Source organism: Pristiophorus japonicus, chromosome 18 (assembly GCF_044704955.1).
Source record: "Pristiophorus japonicus isolate sPriJap1 chromosome 18, sPriJap1.hap1, whole genome shotgun sequence".
In the NCBI taxonomy this organism is placed as follows: domain Eukaryota; kingdom Metazoa; phylum Chordata; class Chondrichthyes; family Pristiophoridae; genus Pristiophorus; species Pristiophorus japonicus.
In genome coordinates, this window is record NC_091994.1 from 63,550,923 (window position 1) to 63,563,262 (window position 12,340).

The 12,340-nt window shown below is 41.7% G+C and overlaps 1 protein-coding gene across 1 annotated transcript in view; it reads left to right on the forward strand.

Annotated features, from left to right (window-relative positions):
- The window catches only part of usp48 (ubiquitin specific peptidase 48), a 195,163-nt gene that overhangs the window by 40,661 nt on the left and 142,162 nt on the right, over positions 1–12,340 (forward strand). The window contains exon 6 of the mRNA XM_070860713.1: positions 7,427–7,535. Coding sequence (XP_070716814.1) covers positions 7,427–7,535 — 109 coding nt within the window. The remainder of the gene's footprint in view (positions 1–7,426; positions 7,536–12,340) is intronic.

Genomic DNA, 12,340 nt, shown 5'->3' on the forward strand with positions numbered 1-12,340 from the left:
GAAGTGACTGTGCTTGCTGCTGATCGCGAAGAAAGCTGCCCGCAAAGATCTAGCGATCTCCGTGGCGTGAATTCCACCTTTCCTGACATTAATTTAATTGTGGCGCCATCTATAGGGGATCTCTGGCGTCCAGCAACAGTGATGTGATCAAGCAGGCTAAGCAGCCAATCATATTGAATAATTCTCTCAGACAGCAAACCAGGAAGTAAAATGAACTGATTATCCATCACTTTTCAAATATTTTACAGAGAGCAAAATAAAGATCTGGACATGCATGTGGGATTTTGGTAGAAGCTGATATAAATACTAAACTTTAAAAAAAACTTTATTTAAAAAAATGTATGGAATTTTTATTGTCATTCCACAAATATAAAATTAGTTTTTCAGGGTCAGGAAGGCTGTTCAGCAGGAATTATGACTTTGTATGCTGTTAGAAGCCAGTTACATCTCAATCAACAAAGCTTAACATTTTCAGGGTTTTTTTACAAGAAGATCAGAGCATAAACAATGGAAGTTCACGACCATTCAAATGATTTCTAAAATTTCCATCTGCAAGGATTTCCACAGTGCACCCTTTCGAGGAGCAGTGAATCACTGACACAAACTTCTGGATTTCCGCGTTTAACTGCAGATGCCAGAAGTTGCTGACAGTTTCACAGTTGTAATGACGGTGAATGCGGACAGTTTCGCCGTCATTACAACTGCAAAATCCAGGCCATATTGTTCAATGCTTTACTTATCCCAGTGTTGTTACTTCCCTATCAGAGGTTATGTCGTAAGAACAAAGTGTGATATTTATTTGTACAAAGCAGTTAATTAGGTGTACAATGTCCACTGTCTAGTAAAGATAAAGACCATTCTATTCCATCGATAGTGAAGAAAGGCCATCAGTAATTATATTCTTTTGTATGTTGAACTCCTCGTCACTTGAACTGGATCCACAATAGACAGCTGAGGTGGAGCTTTCCAGTGTACTATCTCGTAGTGTGGTGTATCTACATGTAGTGGTCCGTTCAGGAGTTGGTTTTAATGATACTGTGCTTACTTTAACTTCAGCATAGGACCTTCCCGTGCAACGAGGGGTGCTATGACATCTTTCAATTCAGAAAAGCAGATAGGTACAGAAAATGGCAGTAGGTACAAGAGCAGTGCCACGGGAGATCTACTTCACTTCATTTAACGGAGTTGTTTCCTGTCATACTTGCCCACCTCATTCTGTTGATAAGAGGCCTTTGGTTATTTAACTTATCCTTCCTACTTGATGAGCAATGTCACAGATATCAAATACAGTCGCTTTGATTTCTAAGATGTAGCATTTTCATCTCTTAGCCAGATGGTCATGGGTTCAAGCCTCATTCGAGACTTCAACACTCAATCTAGGCTGACACTACAGTACAGTACTGAGGAAATGCTGTACTGTCAGAGGTGCTGTCTTTAGCTGAGACGTTAAACCCAGGCCCCATCTGGCTTCTGAAATGGATGTTGACTATCCCATGGTTCTATTCAAAGATGAGTCGGGGAGCTTCCTGGTTTCTGATCCAATATTTATCCTGCAATCAACTACATTGCAGTAGATTATCTGGTCATTTATCTCATTGCTGTTTTATGGGATCTTGCTGTGTGCAAATTGGCTGCTGTTTCCCTACACTACAACAGTGACTACACTTCCAAAGTACTTCATTGGCTGTGAAGCTCATTGGGATGTCTTAAGGTCGTGAAAGGTGGTATATAAATGAAAGTTATTTATTTTTCTTCTATGTTCTGTCTGAGGATCTTTGTACAGTGAATTTATTAGTTGGCTCTCATTGTAATGCCATTTTATCCAGGATCCATTGCCGATTCCTCTGCCTTTGCTGGTACTATTTTGTAATCGGCTTCTAGGAGGTGCACAGAGGCAGCTTGGGTGACTTTGTTGCCAATGTGTTTTCCACTAGTGGTGAAATGCTTAGTTTTTATGCTGGATTTCTCCCATGACTGCTGAGAGTGGTTAAAAATAGTTAGTGTGTTGGCATTGCCACATTCAGTGCATTTTCAACTGTTCATTACAATGTTTAATTTTTACACTTGATACAAAAGGTTGTACATTCATTGGTAGTGCTTTGTGATGTTTATTTTGTCAGATTGTGAGTAAATCCTTTATCTTGTAAAGAAATGCATCAAGTTTATTCACTTTGATGTTTTAGATTCAACCATTCGAGCCATATACAATCTTTACAGTGAGGTGAGGAGCTAAACTAAAAGGTGCACTGTGATAGTTATTATAATTCAGGCGTTCTCTCAACTGTTAATTCGAAGGCACAGTAAAAAGTCAGTTTCCATAAGTAGACTTGCGTCTTCTATGAACTGAAACTTGCACTCTGACACGAGCCGTGTATGGGATAGCATGGCACTAGACTAACAGTTACTGTTTTTAGTGCAAGTTGAAGCAGCGGAGACCACTTGAGCTGCTCACCTCGTTCTCCTGTACAATTTTAGCAGTGGAAAATAACACTGGCTGATTGTTATCTTCATCTTCATTGCTAAATTTGTTTAGCATTATAATACACAAGCAGAAAGACACAGGAAGAAAGTAGCAATCAAAGATTTGACTTAAATAAAGCATGAACTATTTCAGTACTCTCCAGCCTTCAGGCATAGTTCCATTCAATAATTTTTGAACGGAGTCAGTGATAGACCCTTAAATTGGCAGGATTCTACAGAGGCCCTTCTCTTGGTCACTTAGATATGTGAAGAGAAAAAGATTAGTGAAGACTAATGTAGGTCCCTTGCAGTCAGAATCAGGTGAATTTATAATGGGGAACAAGGAAATGGCAGATCAATTGAAGAAATACTTTGGTTCTGTCTTCACTAAGGAAGACACAAATAACCTTCCGGAAATACTAGGGGACCAAGGGTCTAACGAGAAGGAGGAACTGAAGGAAATCCTTATTAGTTAGGATTAATCTGCACCCCAGAGTACCTTAGAAATAGTAGATGCATTAGTGGTCATTTTCCAACATTCCATGGACTCTGGATCAGTTCCTATGGATTGGAAGGTAGCTAATGTAATCCCACTTTTTAAAAAAGGAGGGAGAGAGAAAACGGAATTATAGACCGGTCAGCCTGATATCGGTAGTGGGAAAATGCTGGAATCAATTATTAAAGATGTAATAGCAGCGCATTTGGAAAGCAGTGACTGGATCGGTCCAAGTCAGCATGGATTTATGAAAGGGAAATCATGCTTGGCAAATCTTCTAGAACTTTTTGAGAATATAACTAGAAGAGTAGATAAGGGAGAACCAGTGGATGTGGTGTATTTGGACTTTCAAAAGGCTTCTGACAAGGTCCCACACAAGAGATTAGTGTGCAAAATTAAGGCACATGGTATTGGGGGTAATGTATGGACGTGGATAGAGAAATAGTTGGCAGACAGGAAGCAAAGAGTGGGAATAAACGGGTTCTTTTCAGAATGGCAGGCAGTGACTAGTGGGGTACCGCAAGGTTCAGTGCTGGGACCCCAGCTCTTTACAATATATATTAATGATTTAGATGAAGGAATGGAATGTAATATCTCCAAGTTTGCAGATGACACTAAGCTGGGTGGCAGTGTGAGCTGTGAGGAGGATGCTAAGAGGCTGCAGGGTGAATTGGACAGGTTAGGTGAGTGGGCAAATGCATGGCAAATGCCGTATGATGTGGCTAAGTGTGAGGTTATCCACTTTGATGCCAAAAACACACAGGCAGATTATTATCTGAATGGTGACAGATTAGTAAAAGGGGAGGTGCAACGAGACCTGGGTGTCATGGTACATCAGTCATTGAAAGTTGGCATGCAGGTACAGCAGGCGGTGAAGAAAGCAAATGGCATGTTGGCCTTCATAGCTAGGGGATTTGAGTATAGGAGCAGGGAGGTCTTACTGCAGTTGTACAGGGTCTTGCTGAGGCCTCACCTTGAATATTGTGTACAGTTTTGGTCTCCTAATCTGAGGAAGGACATTCTTGCTATTGAGGGAGTGCAGCGAAGGTTCACCAGACTGACTCCCGGGATGGCAGGACTGACATGAAGAAAAACTGGATCGACTAGGCTTATATTTACTGGAATTTAGAAGAATGAGAGGGTATCTCATAGAAGCATATAAAATTCTGACAGGATTGGACAGATTAGATGCAGGAAGAATGTTCCCGATGTTGGGGAAGTCCAGAACCAGGGGTCACAGTCTAATGATAAGGGGTAAGCCATATAGGACCGAGATGAGGAGAAACTTTCACCGAGATTTGTGAACCTATGAAATTCTCTACCACAAAGTTGTTGAGTCCAGTTCGTTGGATATATTCAAAATGGAGTTAGATGTGGCTAAAGGGATCAGGATGTATGGAGATGAAGGCAGGAATGGGGTACTGAAGTTGCATGATCAGCCATGATTGTATTGAATGGTGGTACAGGCCCAAAGGGCCGAATGGCCTGCTCCTGCACCTATTTTCTATGTTTCTATGAAAGTTGCAGTGAGTAGCGGAGTCTCTAGGTTTATGGAAACCTTCAGCTCCTGTACAATTCTCCAGTGCTTCCAAAGGGCAGAGTTCCTCTGAAGATCAAAGACATTCTTAACAGTCAGGCCATCAGCATAGCTATTATTTCAAGTAGATAAGTTATGAATTTATGCAGTCTCTTGGTTGTCTGCCCTGGAAACTCGCTACATCATAAAGTATTCGGAAGATGTGTTATGGGTCTGCAAGCTCAAATTCGTCAACATTTCAAAAATGTGAGACTGGCTAAGCAAACTTGCTGATTTTAGATTCTTATTACAGGCCATTACATGACTCGCCAACCACCCCCCCCCCCCCCCCCCCCCCGCCAGCCCCTCATGACTGTCTATGTCCCCTTGAAACCAGTTACTAATTATAGACAGTTCTGAGTCTAGTCTTTCAGCCCACAAAAACAAAAGACCTAATTTTAAGAATACAATTCCTGAAGCCAGTCTTTAATGTACATTGGTCTATCGTATGCAAAGAAAAAATCCTTGAGGCAAGACTGAGCTCTGCTTCTGTCACTGTGATAAAGATTTTTAAGTTGTCTTACCAGCAGTTTATAAGGAATTCGTTTTAGGCTAGATGGGATTTTACATAAGGTGGTGTGTACAAGAGTATCCAATTAAAAAAATCTGTAATAAAAACAGAAAATGCTGTGAGGAGAACGCAAGGAGGCTGCAGATTTGGGCAGGTTAAGTGATTGGGCAAAGATGCGGCAGATGGAATATAATGTGGAGAAATGTGACGTTAACTAACTTTGGTAAGAAAAGTAGAATATTTTTGAAATGGTGAGACTGGAAAATGTTGGTATTCAGAGGGATCTTGTACATGAATCGCAAAATTTACATGCAGCTACAGAAAGCAAATGGTATGTTGGCCTTTACAAAGGGATTAGAGTACAAGAGTAAAGAAGTCGTGCAACAATCATATAGGGCTTGTGTGAGACCACATCTGGAATAATTGTGTCCAGTTTTTGTCTCCTTACCTAAGGAAGGCTAAACTTGGAGGGAGTGCAGTGTAGGTTTACTAGACTGATTCCTGGGGTGAGGATATTGTCCAAGAGGAGAGATTGAGTAGAAATGGACTTGTACTCTCTGGAGTTTAGAAGAATGAGAGGTGATCTCATTGAAACGTGTAAAATTCTTCAAGGGCTTGACAGGGTAGATGCTGGGAGGATGTTTCCCCTGGCTGGTGTCTAGAACTAGGGATCATAGTCTCATTTAGAATTGAGATGAGAATTATTTTTTTTACTTGGAGGGTTATGAATCTTTGGAATCCTCTACCCCAAAGGGCTGTGGATGCTTAGTCGTCGAGTATGTTCAAGACACTGATCGATACATTTTTGGATACTAAGGGATATGGGGATAGTGCGGAATGGTGGAATTGAGGTAGAATGATCTTATTGAGTGTCGGAGCTGGCTTGAAGTGCCGAATGACCGCTCCTGCTCCTTGTTCTGATGAAATACTCAGCAAGTCAGGCAGCATCTGTGGAGAGAGAAACAAAGTTAACATTTCAGGTAAATGGCCTTTTCATCAGAACTGGAAAATGTCAAAGATGTAACCGGTTTTAAGCAAGTACAGAGGCAGGGAAAGGAAAGACTGGCTAAGCAAAAGGGAAGATATGTGATGGAAAGCAGGAGAGATTAAATGACAAAAGGGATAATGGTGCAAGACCAAAAACCTGTACTCTTTTTGGTCCAAACTTTTGGAAAAATCACGAAGAAACAGCATAGTTGGTTAACAGATTCTTATAATCACCAAAACCTATGAGAAACCAAACTAGATTAGAGACTGTTTTCAGAGAAATATTGATGAGTAGAAATTTTCTCCAATTAAACATTGGATAGACTGAAGTCATTGTCTTTGGCCTTCGACACAAACTGTGTTCCCTAGCCATTGATTCCATTCCCCTCCCTGGCCACTGCCTCCGGCTGAACCAGACTGCTTGTAACTTTGCCGTCCTATTTGACTCTGAGCTGAGCTTCCAACCCCAGATCCTCTCCATCACCAACACCGACTGCTTCCACCTCTGTAGTATTGCCCTTCTGCTGCTGAAACCCTCACCTGGCCCATTGCACACCCCAACTCCCTTTGCCCTATCATTGAGGCAGCTGTTTCGGCCCCAAGCTCTGGAATTCACTCCCTAAACCTCTCCACCTCTCCATGCTCTTTACCATTCTCCTTCAAACCTACCTCTTTGTCCAAGTGTTTGGTCACCTATCCTAATGTCTCGCTCCCCCTTTAGCCCTGTGTCAGTTTTTGTCTGATTGTGCTCCTGTGAAGTGCCTTGGGACTTGCTATGTTAAAGGCGCTAAATAAATGCAAATTGTTTTGTTGAATGCATTTTCATGTCCTTGTGTTTTCCACAACTGCCCATTTTCTTTCTTCAAATAACATGATGTCGCCATCAAGTAAATGCACCTTGAATCTGCCTCCCTATGTGCAAATGGTCTGTATATTTAATTATCTCTTTGCTGTTGCATACATTGCACATCCACACAGACAGCTGGCAGCTTAAGTTGTTGCACAAAACAACTAAACATATTTTTGTTGACATTCAGAACATTCAAATTCAATAGAAGAAAGAAACCCAACTTTTCACCTGCTGTCTAACATTTTTTAGGTAAATTGATTTGTTAATCTGCGACCAAGCAGAATTTGCGAAATGGTAATTATTAGCAAGTCTGAGATTCCTTGCTGGGAGGAGTGTTCTGACCAAATATTGAGCGCCTATTGGAAAGGAATGAAATTCTTGGTGATCCAGATGGGAATCTGAAACTTGATTCAACACCTTGAATTCCAAGTACCTCTAATAGAGGATGAGTTTCACTTATCGAAATATGATCAAAACTATAATGCATTTGTCAAAAGTAATTTGTTTAGTCTCCACTTAATTAGGAATGTTTCTCTTTAATTTCAGGTGTAATCAGTGCGGGCGGGAGTCTAAGCTGTTATCCCGTTTTTATGAACTGGAGTTAAATATCCAAGGACACAAGCAACTGACAGATTGCATTGATGAATTTCTCAAGGTACCTTTGGATTTAGTAATGGGGGGGAAAAAAGGCACCGTGATTCAAATTCTGTAGTTATATCTTGTAGTAAAGGATCTTTTGGGGAAGAGTGATCATATCATAGAATTTCATATTAAGTTTGAGAGTAATGTGGTTAAGTCTGAAACTAGAGCCTTAAACTTTAAACAGAACCAATTACAAAGATATGAGGGGCGAGTTGGCTGAGGTAGATTGGGAAATTAGATTAAAGGATATTATGGTAGATAAGCAATGGCAAACAGTTAAAGCAACAATTCATAATTCTCAATGAATATACATTCTCTTGAGGAATAAAAACTCCACTGGAAATGTGGTATAGCCATGGCTAATTAAAGAAGTTAAGGATAGTACTAGATTAAAAGAAGAGGCTTATAATGTTACCAAATATAGTAAGCCTGAGGATTGGGAGGGTATTAAAAATCAGCAAAGGATGACCAAGAAATTGATGAAGCTTCTACAACATTTTTTAGGCAAATTGATTTGTTAATCTGCGACCAAGCAGAATTTGCGAAATGGTAATTGTTAGCAAGTCTGAGATTCCTTGCTGGAAGGAAAAGATTAGCGAAAGTAAATATGGGTCCCTCAGAAGCAGAGTCAGGAGAAATTATAATGGGGAATAAGGAAATGGCAGCGACGTTCACAAATATTTTGCGCCTGTCTTCAGAGTAGAAGACCATGGGCTCAGTTTTCCCCAGTGATTTGCGCCGTTTTTTTTTGAGCAGGCTGCTATTTTTGGCCCAAGTTGAAAAACCAGTTTCCCCAATCAATTTGCACCAGCGTAACTCAGTTACAATTTTTTTAGGTCCGTGTTTTTTTTTCAGCCATCTACGCCAATTCTGGCCATTTAGAGAAGTTTGGCCAGCTGAAAGTTACTTAAGTTGTGCTTAGGCCAGCGTATGTGGCCTCTCCAGAAAAACCTTCCGGAGAGTTAAGGAAATTGGCGCAGGTAAAGAAATCGGTGCAGCAGATGCCTGGACACACTAAAAGAATTTTAAAACACATAGCAGCAACTTGCCTCCAACCCCGCCCGAAGGCTGTCCGGTCCCATTCTCGGTAGAGCGAGAGAGAGGCCTCGGCTTGCATTGTGTCCCTGGTTAACCATGGCAGCCCGATCTTTTTGGCGCAGGTCAAAGCTCCACCCCCAAAACTAAAGGTCCGGTTACGCCACACCAAAATGAAGAAATCCAACGGGGAAACTTAGAATATTATTTTTTGGCATACTTGGGCCCCAAAAAATCGGGCGTAATTAGTCCCCAAAAAATGCTTTGGGGAAAATTGAGCCCATGGAATTGTGGGGGACCAAGGGTCTAATGAGAGTGAGGAATTTAAAATAGTTAATATTACTAAAGGAAAGTACTGGAACTATTAAAGGGACTAAAAGCTGACAAATCCCCTGGACCTGATGCCCTACATTGTAATGATTTGAAAGAGGCGGCTGCAGAGATAGTGGATGCATTGGTATTGATCTTTCAGAATTCCCTAGATTTTAGAATGGCCCCCATGGATTGGAAGGTAGCAAATGTAACCCCGCCGTTAAAGAATTTGGCGGGGGGAGGAGGAGAGAGAAAATGAGAGTAGTGGGGAAAATGCTAGAATTTATTAAGGAAGTGGTAACAGGACACTTAAAATCACAATGTTAGGCAGAGTCAACATGGTTTTATGGAAGGGAAATAGTGTTTATTAGAGTTTTTTTGAGGGTGTAACTAGCAGGGTAGATAACGGGAAACCAGTGGATGTAGTATATTTGGATCTTCAGAAGCCATATGATAAGGTGCCACACAGGGTTGTTGCACAAGATTAAGGCTCATCTGATTGGGGGTAATATATTGGCATGAATTGAGGATTGGTTAATGGACAGAAAACCGAGAGTAGGGATAAACAGGTCATTTTTGGAGTGTTGCAAGGATCAGTGCTTGGGCCCCAGCTATTCACAATCTATATCAATGACTTAGATGAGAGGACAAAGTGTAATACATCCAAGTTTGCTGATGATACAAAACTAGGTGGGAAAGTAAACTGCGAGGAGGAGGCAAAGAGTCTGCAAAGGGAAAAATACAGGTTAAGTGATTGGGCAAGAAGGTGGCAGATGAAATATAATGTGGGGAAGTATGAGATTATCCACTGGTAGGAAGACTGGAAAAGCAGACTTTTTTTTTAATAAGGTGAGAGATCAGTAAATGTTGGTATGCAGAGGGATTTGGGCATACTTGTACACAAATTAAATTGCAGGAAGGCAAATGCCATGTTGGCCTTTATTACAAAGGGGTTGGATTCAAAATTGGAAGCAAAGGGTAATGATTGATGGATGTTTTTGTGACTGGAAGGATGTTTCCAGTGGGGTTCCGCAGGGCTCGGTACTGGGTCCCTTGCTTTTTGTGGTATATATCAATGATCTAGATTTGAATATAGGGACCTTGATTAAGAAGTTTGCAGATTACACTAAAATTGGCTGTGTGGTTGATGATGAAGAGGAACGTCATGGACTGCAGGAGCATATCAATCTACTGATATAATACTTTGGATACTGTTTGGGGGAATGGCTCATCAGGGGAAGGCAGCAACAGCCATGGCACCAGGGCTGGCTCTGCTGCACAGGAGGGCAGGAAAAAGAGTGGGAGAGCTGTAGTGATAGGGGATTCGATTGTAAGAGGAATAGATAGACGTTTCTGCGGCCGCAATCAAGACTCCAGGATGGTATGTTGTCTCCCTGGTGCAAGGGTCAAGGATGTCTCAGAGTGGCTGCAGCGCATTCTGGAGGGGGCGGGTGAACATCCAGCTGTCGTGGTCCATGTAGGTACCAATGATATAGGTAAAAAACGAGATGAGGTCCTACAAGCTGAATTTAGGGAGCTAGGAGCTAAATTTAAAAAGTAGGACCTCAAAGGTAGTAATTTCAGGATTGCTACCACTGCCACGTGCTAGTCAGAGTCGAAGTAGCAGGATAGTTAAGATGAATACATGGCTTGAGGAATGATGCAAGAGGGGGGGATTCAAATTCCTGGGACATTGAAACCGGTTCTGGGGGAGGTGATACCAGTACAAACCAGACGGTATGCACCTGGGCAGGACTGGAACCGATGTCCTAGGGGGAGTGTTTGCTAGTGCTGTTGGGGAGGGTTTAAACTAAAATGGCAGGGGGTTGGGAATCTATGCAGGGAGGCAGAAAGTAACATGGGGGCAGAAGCAAAAGGTAGGAAGGAGAAAAGCAAGATTGGAGGGCAGAGAAAACAAGGGCAAAAATCAAAAAGGGCCACATTACAACAGAATTCTAAAAGGACAAAGCGTGTTTAAAAAAACAAGCCTGAAGGCTCTGAGTCTCAATGCGAGAAGCATTCGTAATAAGGTGGATGAATTAACTGCACAGATAGATGTTAACGGATATGATGTAATTGGGATTACGGAGACATGGCTCCAGGGTAACCAAGGCTGGGAAATCAATATCCACGGATATTCAATATTCAGGAAGGATAGACAGGAAGGAAAAGGAGGTGGGGTAGCGTTACTGGTTAAAGAGGAGATTAGCGCAATAGTAAGAAAGGACATCAGCGTGGATGATGTGGAATCTATATGGGTAGAGCTGCAAAACACCAAAGGGTAGAAAACATTAGTGAGAGTTGTGTACAGACCACCAAACAGTAGTAAGGAGGTTGGGGATGGCATCAAACAGGAAATTAGGGACGCTTGCAATAAGGGTACAGTAGTTATCATGGGTGACTTTAATCTACATAATTGATTGGGCTAACCAAACTGGTAGCAATACTGTGGAAGAGGATTTCCTGGAGTATATAAGGGATGATTTTCCAGACCAATATGTCAAGGAACCAACTAGAGAGCAGGCCATCCTCGACTGGGTCTTGTGTAACGAGAAAGGATTAATTAGCAATCTGGTCCTTGGGGAGGAGTGACCATAATATGGTAGAATTCTTCATTAGGATGGAGAGTGACACAGTTAATTCAGAGACTAGGGTCCTGAACTTAAAGAAAGGAAACTTCGACAGTTTGAGACGTGAATTGGCTAGGATAGACTGGCAAATGATACTTAAAGGGTTGACGGTGGATAGGCAATGGCAGACATTTAAAGATCACATGGATGAACTACAACAATTGTACATCCCTGTGTGGCGTAAAAATAAAAAAGGGAAGGTGGCTCAACTGTGGCTAACAAGGGAAATTAGGGATAGTGTTAAATCCAAGGAAGAGGCATACAAATTGGCCAGAAAAAGCAGCAAACCTGAGGACTGGGAGAAATTTAGGATTCAGCAGAGGAGGGCTAAGGGTTTAATTAGGAGGGGGAAAATAGAGTATGAGAGGAAGCTTGCAGGGAACATAAAAACTGACTGCAAAAGCTTCTATAGACATGTGAAGAGAAAAAGATTAGTGAAGACTAATGTAGGTCCCTTGCAGTCAGAATCAGGTGAATTCATAATGGGGAACAAGGAAATGGCAGATTAATTGAACAAATACTTTGGTTCTGTCTTCACTAAGGTCTTACTGCAGTTGTACTGGGCCTTGGTGAGACCACACCTTGAGTATTGTGTGCAGTTTTGGTCTCCTAATCTGAGGAAGGATGTGCTTGCTATTGAGGGAGTGCAGTGAAGGTTCACCAGACTGATTCCCGGGATGGCAGGACTGACATATGAGGAAAGACTGGATCGACTAGGCTTATACTCACTGGAATTTAGAAGAATGAGAGGGGATCTCATAGAAACGTATAAAATTCTGATGGAACTGGACAGGTTAGTTGCAGGAAGAATGTTCCCGATGTTGGGGGAAGTCCAGAACCA